Raw genomic sequence first — 14,293 nt, 5'->3', positions numbered from 1 at the left:
CTCAATGAAAAATTTCCCTTGACACTTATGCTGATGGGAATTTTCTATTGCTGTGGGGACGGGGTTAACAATGTATTCATTTTTTGGTCTCACAAAGAGTAAGTTTAACAAAGAGAAGAACTCCTAATATCAATAAAAAGTTACAGAAATAGAAAAACATCTTATTTTATAGGATTTTTCTCCTTTGGTTACATGGAACGTAGTAATCGCCTCAGTGGATGCAACCAATTGCCCAATTTCCTTAGTCTCCTATCTCAGTTATTGGATAATACCAAATACTTTACACAATGGTTCATAGATTTAAAACATTTGGGGACAGAAGAAGCTATTAACTAATCTAATCTCTTATAGGTCATTAAATTTCAGCTGTTACCTTCTACTGAGTGCTAGGGTGACGGTATTCGGATCTTGAGGATCATTGCATTTGCAGCTGAATAAAAGGATATAACCTGTGGCCTAGCAAAAGCTGCTAACCACAAGGCAGAATGGTGTGTTAAAAGTAACATTGCAAGATGCTTAGGCAAGCATTTTCCTAACAATATAGTAGTGTTGTAAGATATATAACTCATTATGTAAAAGAAACAGGCTGCAAACCACCGGCTATCATTAGGAGATAAAGCAGATTTTGCTTATGAATGCTCATGCTAACCCAGCCATTTGCTTATGTTAAGTGTGTTATGTTAAGTTATCTTAACTTTTCAACCATTTTCAAGTGAGTCTGTGTAAGTCTGTGTGCTGTGAATGAGGTGAAGTCTTAGGAATCTGGAGATGGTACAACTTGGGACTGAAAAACAGAGTGGCATGTGAAAGACAACACATAACTGGTAACAGAATTCGAGATAAACATATGCAAAAAGGTGAATGGTGATTGGTGAAGAGGCCTCCAGAAGCTTCCAGGTTTTGGTCAAAGTCACCCGGTGACCAAAGAAGTGGAGTCAAAGTCTTAGACATGCGCTTATAGCAAAAAGACATATAAATAAGTGAAATACATAGGTAAGTCTATGCTAATGAAACAAATAGTAAACGGGTGGAGCTTAAAATGGGAAGAAGTAAGGGTGGAACAAAGGAGGGACAAAGGTGGGGTCAATGTTAATAAGTATAAACCAAGGTTTATATATATGGAAAAAAAAAAACTAATGTTCACTGTGGCTCCAAGGTTTCTTTGAGAGCTAGTCTGAAGCTGTCTCCACTTTGAATAAAGCTGTTGCTAGTAATGTGTGCTGGTGCTTGCACTCTGAGCAATGGATCGTTGTCTCCCTAGTCGCTGGGTGCCACGTGGAGTCAGAGTCTAACTCTGAACTCAGTGGTATTCTTTAGGACCTCTTGTAGACCATCAGCCAGCACTTCAGGGACAGGGACACAAGCACTAACTTGTGAGAATGGATAATCCTCAGGACATGCAACATTATTCAGCAGCACCAGCAACAGATCTACATATAGCTTAGTAGCTGGAGATTGTAGGCTTCCCTTATGCAGAAGGGGTTTGAATCTGACTCAAACCAAGTTAACCCAGGTTTACTATTTTTCACTGTCTTCTATGATGTTCTTTTTTAATCAGGAAGCTATAAGAAGATATGTGTGGCCAGGAAAAAGGAAGCAAGCCCAAGGTGGGAAGGCTCAGTGAGGTGAACAGAAGGAAGTGTTGCATGCTAGCCTGTGGCCTTTCATCCACAGAGGCTCCTCACCCACCCCACCATGCCTCCTGTGCCTGCTGCTACTTTAAGTGGTGGAGCCCTGCTCTGCTTCCCTCAGTGCAGCCCTGCGTGCAGGAGGCGCATTGATGTGGAGATCTCTGCATGGCTCCTCTGGATTTCTTGTATTTATGTTGTGTTTTGGTTTGCCTGGAGGACTGAGTTGTGGCTATAGAGGTGGTTTGGGGGGCCACAGGAGCACCTGTGGGCACTCAGCATAGAGCCCTGTCAGGGTCAGGCACCCTAGGGAGCTGGAATGGAAAGTAAGAGAAGCCTTGCCTGAGCCAGAGACTGCAGGGGGTAGGGACAGACTGAGAGCAGTCTTACTTGGGTCAAGGACCTCAGGGGCTGAGACCTGAGAGTGAGAGCAGCCTTGCCTGGTTCAGAGATGTGGTGCTGCCAGAGTGAAAGGGCCAAGACTGGAAAGGGTGAAGTCCACAAAAAGGCTTGAGGACAACGGACTGTGTTGGGGCCAGGGGCCCCCCTCCAACTGATACTGAGTAATGCTTGTGTGGCATGGACATGGCTATGAGGGCTGCGGTCCTAATTATTGCCCATAAGGTGCAGAAAGGGCCAGGAGGCCATAGCTTAGCTCCTGAGTGATGCTAGCAGGGCTTGTAAAGCACCAGACAGCCAAGAGGCTCACTCAGGGACTCTGGAACAGTCTCTCTAAATACTATAAGATCCATCAAGACATGACAGATGAGGTAGAAAGGGAAAGGTACCCTCAGGACCTGGAGTGGGGCAGGAGTTGCTTGGCCCTCAGTGGGTGTCACGGCCACCCTTGGGTCCTGGTCCTGCTATAGTGCTCTAAGGTGACAGTCCCTGTCCTTGACAGCTGGGCACCTCATCTACCTGTTCCTCTTGTGGTTCTTAAAGCCCTGCATGTGGATGCCTGGAAGGAGCTCATCAACTACAACCAGAGCAACTGTCAGGTAAATACAGAGTGTGTTTTTGGCCACTTCAAAACATGGTGGAGGGAACTATGGAGGACTTTGGTGCTAGCATGTGGGACTTGCCCTGAAAGATCTATTCAGCTTATATGCTGCATAACATCTGGAAGGTCAAGGCAAGCGCTTCCTGGAAGTTTGGGAAGCAGATGCCCAGGGCTTACTGTCTGGCGGTATTGTGCAGAAACTGAGACTCTTGAACACTGAGGCCTCAGACTGAGATGTGTGTTGGCTTCAACCAAGGCTGGTAACTTTGACTAGGCTGTGCTAACCCTTCTGCCGGGGCTTAATATTCAGTTCCAGGCTAGAGGGTCCTGTCCCTCTGTGCCATTTTTGGGGTCGAGAAAGTTTTTTTACCCCCCTGGTGAGATTGGTATCAGCTGGGGGGAGGGAGGGACGTTAATTTAGGGTGATTGCCTTCCTCTGTAGTGGAGGATGTGACCCTCTTCCTTGCATCTTTTGGGTTTTTTATTAACAACCTTTGGAGTAGTAGGCCACTGGCAGCCATGGTCCCCGCTGCTTTTACAGATTAGGGTGTTATGTCTTGTGGTTATGTCAGGGTTGGCTCTTTAGTTTTTCTAAGTGGTTAGACAATGGATTTGTCTGGGATTGTTTGGATAAGGATGATCCTGCCTTAAGCAGGGGTATGGACTAGAGGACTTCTGGAGGTCCCTTCCAGCCATATTTCTCCATGACGCTGTTATTCTCTATGGACATCACAATTGTCGGGGAGTGGGGTATTCTTGGGAGGGAAGCCCTGATTGACTACTTCTCACACTGTGGGATGGGAGGAAGGCACCTCTGTGTAAAGAGCAACCAATGCAGAGTACTGTTTATTTATGAGCTCTTAAAAGCAAAGAAGGTTTTAGTACACATTCAGACCCCAGGAACTGAGCTCTTGAAACCATGCTCTGCAAATGGGGGTGAGGTGTATAAGGTTTTTTTTGTGAACTTGGGGGAGGAAAGAGAGGAGGCAGTTCTTCTTAGGGCTGTAGCTTGCAATGCTAGATTGACCCCACCATGTTGCATGAAGGGGTCTAAGGGCTAGAGCCCCATATGATACTGCTTTCCATGGATGAAGATTGATAGTGACCCTGTGAAGATAAAGGGAGCTGTTGCTAGCCAAAAATGTATGACTCTTTCTGGAAGGATAGTGCCCCAGCCTATACTGGAGAAGTGACTATGGGCCCTTACAACAGATAAGGAGGGCAAAGGGCATTTTATGGCTGGCTGAAAGAGGGGGTGGATTGGGACTGTTCTTGAGAGAAGGGTGGAGGCCTGCTTTTAATATGACCAGGAGGGCAGCAGAAGAGCTGTCTAGGGCATGAAGTTGAGTCCCAAGAGAAGGGAGAGGGCAGTGTTTGGGACTGGTGTGGTTAGTCCTAGACCTGGGGGAGGGCAACTTTGGTTGGTGGGGTAGGCCTGCTCCTGGACCTGGGTTTGATAGCCTGAGCTGGGACAGCAGTAGGTATCCCCCTGGGCTGGAAGGACACGTGAGGGGAAAGGGCAGAGCATTGAGGTCAAAATAGAGGACTATTTGGGTGCTTTCCATCTGGTAATTTAGGGTGATAAAGTGCTATTTCCCTTGGCAACCGAAGGTTTTCCGTTAGTATCTCCATAATCTGTCTTGCCATGCTGATAGCTTTGGGTGGTGGCTTACCATTCTGCTGTGCTTGGACTACTGCATGCCAGGCCTGGGAGACTCTCGTCCTAACCAGGTAGGCACAGGGGTCTGATAGTACTCCAACCAGGCCTCTGTAGCCACAGCTCTTCTCTGGCACCAGGTCAGCAAGCATCTTCTTCTTTTACTCTCTTTTTTTCCCCCTCCCTTCCTCTTCAGGCCAAGTCCACATTGGGAGACTGCATAATAAAGCCTGGAGTGATGAGCTCATCAATGTCCATATGGAGAGTGACTTCCACCCCACAGTGAGTAGGAGAGCCCTGTTGCTCTGACACATGCCTCTTGAGGTCCTCATATAAACCTTCTGAAAGTTCTTCCCATGGAAACTGACATGCTGTCATGCTTGAGCTTCAGCCTACCAGTTTTTTTCCTGAGCCATTTCAAGCTGTAGCTGCAAGGGAGAGATGACTGGATGGGCAAACCCCAGGATTTAACTGTATGCTGTAAAATGTGAGAATTGCCCCAGTTCATTACCTTTCTTACTACTTATATATGAAGCCTGCAGTTCCATGGAAGTGCACCAGTCCCCCAGGATGCCCAAGCCCTTGTAACACCACCAGCTACGTGCCTGGAGCTGAATAACCAGATCCGTGTATACCATTACTGCCCCATAGTACACATGTACCACCTCTTCAACCTAATGAAGGGCAGCCTGTCAACCAACTTTAACTTCTCAGTGTTCAACAAGGTCAGTACTGGCTTAGTTGTATTGGCTTTGGGCCCCTTCTAGAAGAGGACTGAACACTTTCATTCTGCTGCAAACCCAGAGAAGTTTAATTTTTTTAACACCTCTGCACTTCATCTCTACATGCCCTTAGAGTGCAAAATTTGCACCCTGAGCTTTCTCTCTTCATGTTCATACAGCACCTGCCTGTGACAGGGCCACAATGAAAAACAGAAACTCTGAAAACTAAAAAATGCTCACTAGAGTAAAAATACAGTAAAAGGGGGAATGAAGAACTAATAGAGACATTTTCTTTCTTACTTCCTTAAATGTGGTAACTCACTGTAGCTGCATTGCATCTAATGAACTAGATCCCCATAAGGTATAAAGCAGCATTAGTCCATCAAAGCAGTTGGACAAAAACCTTGACTGCCATAGATCATTTTTAACGAGGTGTAGGTAGACGAACACCAGTGAGAATTTGGCTCATCTGTGTAGAAAGTGATGAACAGAATTTGATATTTTTAAGGACATTCATTTCTACTGTGAAACTTGTCTATCATGTTATCTGTCTGGCTCACCTACAGTTTCATTTATTTGCCACATTCCCTGCTTCATTCATTAAATTTGAAGCATGTCTGAATGTTCCAGTCCCATCCCTAGGTGAAGCAAAAAATGCTAGCATTTAAACTGAAGGTGGGAGAGAGCTATTGGAAAAAACTCAGTATGTCCTTCCTTGACCTGAGGATAGTCCACTCAGATGGAGTTAGGGGGGACTAGTTAAAGCTTGGCTGACTACCTGAATCAAACTGATGTATCTTAATTTTTTAAAACCATTACAGTTGTGCCATAAATCATGATTTACTGACAATATTTCTCAAGGCTTTCTTTACTTCCTTGTTTCTCAGCATGTAAATTGGGGGATAGGACAAGGGAGACAAGACAGCACAGAATACGGAGAACACCTTGTTAAGGCCTCCGAGTACAAGGTTTTTTTGGTATCTCAGAGACAAGAGTTTTCATCTTGTAGAACATAATTACTACAACAAGGTGAGAGGAGCAGGTGGATAATGCTTTTTCCTTCCCAGTGGTGAAGGGGATTCTCAGTATTGTGGTGATAATAGAAACATAGGATGTCATGGTTAATATAAATGGGAACTGAATTTCTATGGAGGAAAGCATAAAGATAACCTGGGTGACTAGGCTGGTGTCACTGCAGGAACTTTATCAGTGGGGCAGAATCACAAAAGAAATGGTCGATTTCATTGGAGCCACAGAAATGTAACTGGGTCACTTAAACTCTCATTAGGGCACTACCCACTATGTCCACTCAGGCAAGATCCAGCTGAAGGTAGGCCCTACCATTCAGGTTTGAATTTTGCTAACTACCTATCATAAGACACCAAAGCCAGGAGATAACACACTGTAGGTGCCAGAAAACTAAAATCAGGAATCTACAAGATACAGCCCCTAACAGAAATGATTCTGTCTCCAGTCAGGTCTGGAGATCTCCGAGCAGGACAGGTTCCCTAGGAAGAAGTACATGGGGGTATGAAGATGCTGATCAGCGACAGAACAATGATGAGGATGTTTCCAGCCAGGGTCAGAGTGCAGATAACTAGAAACAGCAGGAAAAGAGGAATGTGTAGTTCAGGGATATTCACCAGTTCCTGAAGGCTGATTTCTGCGATTAAGTGTTCTGTTTTTCTGTTAACTTTGTTCTCCATTCAGTGTGACTACTTTAAAAAGAACTTGTGACTATTAGAACAAAAGGCATGAATAAACCAACAACATATTAGTTGACTGACTCTAAAAGTCCAAAAAGCAAGTTGATATGAAGATGTATTTTTCTCTTTTGTCCTCAAGCACCACCTAACTGATACTTTGAAAATCTTTCAAGAAATGGGAAACATAGTAATTGCCAAACACAAACACCACAATTTGATATCCTGCATCCTATCTTTTATGTAGCAAAAAAGTGGATGACATGAGGGAAAGTGTAGGATCCTCAGGTGGGCACTGATCATGTAAGACAGATATGGAGAATCTTTATCCCTAGTTCCAGGCCATGCCTTGTGGGTGTACCTACTGATGTACAAGCACCAATATCATATGTTGCCTTTTTGTCATTGGGGGAAGGAGGGTTGTTGTCTTCTGTTGTTTTGGTTTTCTTTTTTTGTTTGTTTTAGTTCAGCTGATACAACTGTGGATTGTTATTGTGAGAAATAATATTTGGGGTTTTAGTGGGTGACTTTTTATTGGACCAAATGTATAGTTGGGAAGACTATAGGCACATTTTCTCAAGTACCAAGTCCTAGAAAAAAGCAGACACTGCTTGAGAGAAAGATCAGAACAAAGACTTGTGTAAGATGGAAGAAATACAATAGCAAAAATCATTGCCTCTCACTTTACTTGGACTGTCAGAGCTATCCCACCTACAATGTCTAATCAACACTACCATGATCTTAAGTATTGGTATATATGAATAACAGGCTGTGGTGTGCCGATTTCAACAGTAGTCAATAGTACTGCAGTGAGCCCGTAGTTTAAATGCACATTGCATACAAAGATTTTCTTTGATTAAATTCAAGATGAGCTGCCTATCAAGTTCATTGCCAACACCTGGCACATTTATTATAACAGAATAAATAGAACGGACCTTGTTAATTCCTTCACTGTTTTCATTTACCTTTCTTTTGCCTACTTGCTCACCTTGCAATCTTTTGCAAATCCCTGCTAAGGCACTTACAGGCTTCAAAGGAAGTATTTGGAAGTGTAACTCATGCTGACTTGTCAAAAAATTTCTCTCATAATTTTTGCAAAATGGATGTGCAGGACTTGACTGGCTGAACTAGAATTGCGCTGAGGCACTTAAGTCCATGATATCCCTAAAAGTCCAAGCCCCTCTTTGACGGTCACATGTAGTTCCCTAATGATGCAGGTAAGTGCATAGGACAAAATCCATTTCAGTGGGAGTTAGGTGGCCAGATATTTTAAATATTTAATAACGATCCATTTCCATTTACAGGCAGCTTATTACCTTTTAAAAACTTGAGCTGTAGATGCTTTAAAAATGTAATTGGCACCTTCATCAATTGGGGAGAGGGATTTCTGTACTTTTTTGCACTTTATCTTTTTAGCAAAAAAAAAGCTAGATTATTTTTATATAGTCTTACTCCATATCCTGCTATTCTGCTGATGTGGTATATGAATAGACAGACAGGTAGCCAAGATGAGGAATTGGGGCCAGAGTTGCAAGTACTGAATGCCCAAAGAGGCAAATCGGAACATTAAATTTTGAATGAGGTAGGAACAGAGCTCTATGTCACAGGTGCACCCCCACCAATCTATCCACAATCTCAATGGGGAAAGGACAGGGAAGGAAAACATCCAGTTGGATGTATGAGGGTCTTGGAGGGTGTTCTCTCTGAGTCCTAGCTGAACTTCATAAGCCTCTCTCTGGGTCCCAGCAGAGGGGGGATGCATCTTGGTGGGGAGGGGTTGGAAGAGAGATGGAGAAGCTAATACACAAGAAAAATGTGTTGTGTGCCTGAAGATCATTCAAGCTAGATCTCCTGTTTGACCAGTATCTCCAGCAGTAAAGGGTGAAATCCTAGAATTGGGGTATGGGAAAAGCTCCCCATGAGTCACAATGAAGGGGCACTTATCAGAACAAGCCCTAATACTAGGAATAAGGGTCTTGAGACCAGCCCCAAGGAAGCTGGCTCTTACTCTTGATCCCCAGTGAGAAGCAGCTGCCTTTGCCAACAGAAACTGGGGTCAGGAGGCAGGTTTTTGTGACTGCTGTCTCTCCAGTCTCTTTGGGATCTTCAATTCCTATTCTGTCTGCAGCAACACCACCATGGTCCTACTGTGTCAGCTTTGTCTTGCTCTCTGGCTGGATTGTGTTATGCAAACACTTAAAGGCCACTACCCTGGCTTATTTAGCAATGAAAGCAGCCTCTCCCTAGCTTGTGCTGCTACAGGAATATCCTTGTGCTGCTACAGGGGATTGGTGTTAATATACTTTGGTGTGCCTTGCAGTTGGGTGAATGTATTACATCCTACTTGTCAAGGGAGTATAAGCATCCAGGTGAACCCTATTGTCATATGTACCTCCAAGGGCATCTCCCTTCTGGACCTTCCTCGCATGTTTGTAGCTGGGGCTTGCTTCACAGCTTTTGTCTATAGATTTACAAATACCTTAGACATGTGGTCACTCTAGGTCAGGCAGTAGTGATCTTCCCCAAAGTAGTGTGGGAAGGCCATGAGGGTACCTACTGTGACTTTCCCTTCATAGCAGCTCAGAGAGGGTGTGGCACAGGCAGGCTGAGGGGAAAAGAGCCAGGCTGGCTCATCATCGGTGATGATGAAACAACCGAGTGCTAAGCTGATCACTAATGAACTGCCCAATAACTGTCAGTTAGATCCCCAAACAACAGCCTGTAATAGGCGGCCAGAAGGCGCTTACTCCCCACCCTCCCAGATATCATGAAACATGTGTCTCCCATTTCCACCTGCAGTTTTGGTTGCTCCTCTGTCCATCCACTTTCAGATACAGAAACATACCAGACCTCTGAGAGGCCCAGAGCAACTCTGCCAACTGTTTGCACACCAAAAAAAATTGTACTTCTTGTGCACATCTAAAGTCACCCATGTCCCTGTCCATAGACCCAGCAGGCTCCTTTCAGCGTGCCAAAGGGTGGTGGCATGGACTCTACCACTAGAGTCCATGTGGTGGAGAACTGCAATTCACCAGCTGGTTGGGTATCTGGCCTTGCTGACTGGTTGGTGGCAGTAATAGGGAACGATCAGCAGCAACGATGCGGGTGCTCTTGGCAGAAATGTTTACAGAATGGTCAGCTGAGTAGTCATTGAGGCAGCTGGGTTAGATGGTCCCAGCTTCTCCGTGTCAGTGGCATCCAAGCTGTTCTGTCCCATGGTCTGGTAAACTCAATGCTCAGTGGTCCTGACCAGGAGTCGGGGGACTCCCCAAACTTACCTGGACTCTCATGGGTCTGCTTTTCGACAGTAGCTGCACTGGGGGCTGGAGGCTTCTAGTGCTCTTACTGTTCACTGTTGTCAGTCACTGGGCAGCCCTGGGTTGACACAAGTAGACAAGAAGCAGGGCTGGTGGTGAGTATCTGTGATAGCTCCACGTAATAGGGTCAAGTCATTATTTGAGTAACTGAGACACAACTGGCATCAAGGGTCCCTTGCATTGTGCCTTATGTACCTTGTCATGGTTGTGCCTTTGAGACGGTCATGGAGGCTATCAGGTAGTGGTTTGCATTTTTTTATATTGCTCACTGTCTGCTTCCATCACATGAATATCAAAGTCACCTTTCTCATCCCTCATCCTATTCTAACCCTGCATCCATTATGCAATGTAGACTGCATTTTCCCATCCATAACCCTATAATATACTACCCCGTTCATACCTCACATCCTCTGTTTTTCCCTCATGTCCTTAAAAATAGTATAGTTGCTCCTTTTTTTTCCTCCTACCCATTACTGCTCCAATATCAAATACAGAGTACTCTACAGAGACACTTCCCCCATTCTTTACAATGTGACTATTCTATTACTTTGTGCTTTACACTGCCTTGTATGCTACTTAGCCATGTTATGAAATGATCTGGAGTATTTTTTCACTTAATATTTTAAGAAATAAATGAAGAAAAATATTAAACTGATTAATTAAAGAAACAATAAAAAGTTCAGCAAAAGTGAAAAAGAGACTACAGTGATCATTTCAAACTAAAATTGACTTTCTTTCAATAATTTATAGGAGTTTGGGGAAAATATTTTTCAGATGTTCCACCAACTGCAGTGCACAAAATGAAAGGTGGGGAAAAGAACTTTAATTTTTCAGTGATATTTAAAGATCCATAGAAAAAGCATTTCCAGCATCACTGCAAATACAGTTTCCCCATAAGCACTCTTCTCAAAGCCCCTTTGACATCCTTGTTTCGCAGGCTGTAGATTAAAGGGTTTAGCATAGGAGTAACAATGCTGTATAGGACAGAAATCAGTCTGTCTTTATCCAGAGAGTAGCTGGAGATGGGTCTTACATAGGTGAAGATGGAACTGCCATAGTACAGAAGTACAATGATGAGGTGGGATGTGCAGGTAGAGAAAGCTTTGAGCCTTCTCTCGGTAGAATGTATTTTCAGGATTGTGGAAATGATGTAGACATAGGACAGGACTATACAAATCAATGGGGTCCATCCTATAAAGACCCCTATGGCAAGCAGGGTGATTTCATTGATGGAGGTATCCCCACAGGCCAGCTTCAAGAGTGGTGGGATGTCACAGAAGAAATAGTTGAGCTGGTTAGCACCACAGAAAGGCAGCCGGAAGGTGAAAAACGTGTGCACTGCAGAGTTCAGGAAACCAGCAGCCCAGCAGATGCCAGCCAGCCAAAGGCAGCGGGATTTCCTCATAATGACCATGTACTGCAGTGGGCTGCATATTGCCACATAGCGATCATAAGCCATGACAGCCAGCAGGATGCACTCTGTGCCCACAAAAGAGAGGAAGAAATACAGTTGGATGACGCAGCCAACGTAGGTGATGCTTTTCCTTTCTGCCAGTAGGTGCAGCAGCATCTGGGGGACATTGGTGGTGGTGTAGCAGATATCTAGGAAAGAGAGGTTCCCAAGAAAAAAATACATAGGGGTGTGAAGATGAGGATCCAGGCAGGTAAGCGCAATGATGGAGATGTTGCCTAGAAGAGTGCAGGTGTAGGTGACCAAGAAAACCCCAAAAAACAAAAATCGCAGCTCCTGGAGGCTGGAAAAGTCCATGATGATGAATTCAGTCATGGAGGTTTCATTTGACATCCTTGTAGAGCTACAATGAGTACCTATAAAAGGGAATAAATAGGAAAGATAAGTCTGAGACCATCAAAGGTCCTCAGTTTCCATTAAAAGTTTATGGTAACACAGCATCTAAACAAGCAAATCTCAACCTTTTTAGATACAAGGTTCCCCTCCATAAGTTTTTTGTATTTAGTGACGTCCTCTTCAGATGTGGACAGAGCAAGCCCCTCCTTTTTATAAAATCATAGAAAGTTAGGGTTGGAAGGGACCTCAGGAGATCATGTAGTCCAGCCCCCTGCTTAAAGCAGGGCCATCCCCAACTAAATCATTCCAGCCAAGGCTTTGTTGAGCCAGGTCTTAAAAATCTCCAAGGATGCAGATTCTGCCACCTCAATGGGTAACCTGTTCCAGTGCTTCATTACCTGTCTAGTGAGACAGTTTTTCTTAATATACAACCTAAACTTTTCTTGCTGCAACTTGAGACCATTGTTTCTTGTTCTGTCCATGCAAGGGAGATATTCCTTCCCCCCCGCCCTCCCTTTTGTCTTTGTCCACTAAGAAGCACTGGGGCAGGGGTGGCATTTACTATATCCTTTCTGGGATGGTGGGGCTGCTGTTCTGGGCTCTCAGGAGGCCCAGTAGTAGCATCCTCAGGACAGCTTCCCTCATCATACTCAGGGCACCACTTCCTCCTTCAGCTATTTTCTCAGCTCCATATGACATCTCCAAGAAAGAGAGGCACAGTGGGGCAATTTCTACTGGTAGTGGCAGTGGGACAGCCCTCTGGCTGAGAACCACTGATCTAAACCCTTTAGGAATATTTCTTTTAAAAAAATCAACACTTAGGACTTTATGAACTCATATTGGAAATTTCAGGGGAAATGTCAGTTTGAGTTGCACACTAGAATGCATGGAACATGTCTCTGTGTCTTTGGAAGCATGTTCATAAAAGATTGCATAATTGTAGGTACTGTTGTATGTCTGGTTGCATTCCTGTGTTAGATTAAAGTATTACATGACAGAATTATCACATATGTGTAGGAGTTGTCACATATATATAGGATTTTCTGTTTGGGCACATGCAGCAGTGGATTCAAGAGAGAGAAGGGGGATGCAGCCGCACTCACTTCCCACTGTGTTATGCATGCATGGTGGGCTCTAAGCTCTCCACCTCATTAGCTTGGCCTCTTGCTCCTGTATGAAGGGTTTTTTGTGCAATTGTGGATAGTACTTCCACACTCCATATGTGTTTATATGCCTGTATACTTTCTCTACATATATAAGGGATATCTGTGGTATTTGTAGTGTGTGTATTCTTCATTTCTCTGTGATTGTGTGTGTGGATAAGAACATATGAACTACCGTCTACTGGGTTAGATCACAAGTCCCTCTTACCCAGTATCTGGTATCAAACAGTGGCAGAGAGTGAATCCTTAAAGGGAAAGTGAACTAGGTATGATCAGGGTTTTTTCCCCACTGTTCCTCTCTCACTTGTAGCCTCCAGCATTTAAGGTTTAGAAAAATCTAATTTAGGGGCTGTGTTCCTAACTCCCAAGCTCAATAGCTGTGGATGCCCCCTTCCTCCAAGAATTTGTGCAATCCAGTTCTGAATCTGGGTAAACTCACAGCTTCCACAACATCTGGTGGCAATGAGTGCCCACTTGAATTGCATGTTGTGTGAAAAAGAACTTTTGTTAGATGTAAATGGCCTACTTACTACTTTTATTTTGTGACCCCTAGTTCTTGTATTGAGAGAGAGAAAGTAATAAATCCCTATGCACTTTTTGTTTACTGTGTAGTATTTTGTAAATCCCTATCAGGCCCCCCTCAAGCATCTTTTTTTCTAAACTGAATAGGCCTAGCCACTTTAATCTCTCCTCATCTGGAAGCCCCTCCATACTATTTATTATCCTTGTTGCCCCTCTCTGGACCTTCTCTAGTTTTTCTATATCCTTTTTAAAGTGTGGGGACCAGAACTGGGCACACTGCTCAAGGTGTGGGTGCACCATGGATTTCTAAAGGGGCATCTTTCTAAAGATACGTTCAGATTTGTTCACAGTTCCCTTAATAATTCCTAATGTTTTATTTGCCTTTTTGATGGTTACTGAGCTGATGTTTTCAGTGCACTGTCCACACTGACTGTCAGATCTCTTTCCTGTGTGGTAGCAGTGAATGTAGATCCCATCATAGTGTAAGGTAGCTATAGTGTATAGTGTAGCTATAGTTTGGGTTATTTTGCCCTGTGCATCACTTTACTGTTATCCATATCAAATTCCATCTGCCATTTATTTGCCAATTTGCTCAATACTGCCACATCCTTCTGGAATTCCTCACAATCTGTCTTTGTTTTTACCACTTTAAATAACTGTGTATCATCCATAAATTTTGCCACTTCCCGACTCACCCCCTTTCATAGATTCATAGATGCTAGGGTCGGAAGGGACCTCAATAGATCATCGAGTCCGACCCCCTGCATAGGCAGG

General features: G+C 44.1%; 1 protein-coding gene across 3 annotated transcripts in view; it reads right to left on the bottom strand.

Moving 5' to 3' along the window:
- Positions 1-10,839: 10,839 nt before the first annotated feature.
- The window catches only part of LOC102387797 (olfactory receptor 5V1-like), a 13,761-nt gene continuing 10,307 nt past the window's right edge, over positions 10,840-14,293 (bottom strand). For all 3 annotated transcript variants that reach the window (XM_006034090.1, XM_006034089.1, XM_006034091.1), the window contains exon 2: positions 10,840-11,854. In XM_006034090.1, coding sequence (XP_006034152.1) covers positions 10,899-11,831 — 933 coding nt within the window. In that variant the 5' untranslated portion in view covers positions 11,832-11,854 and the 3' untranslated portion in view covers positions 10,840-10,898. The remainder of the gene's footprint in view (positions 11,855-14,293) is intronic.

The sequence above is a fragment of the Alligator sinensis genome, unplaced genomic scaffold, assembly GCF_000455745.1.
Source record: "Alligator sinensis unplaced genomic scaffold, ASM45574v1 scaffold79_1, whole genome shotgun sequence".
In the NCBI taxonomy this organism is placed as follows: Eukaryota; Metazoa; Chordata; order Crocodylia; family Alligatoridae; genus Alligator; species Alligator sinensis.
The sequence above is the reverse complement of the archived record's forward strand: the minus strand, read 5'-3'. Positions and strand labels throughout refer to the sequence as shown.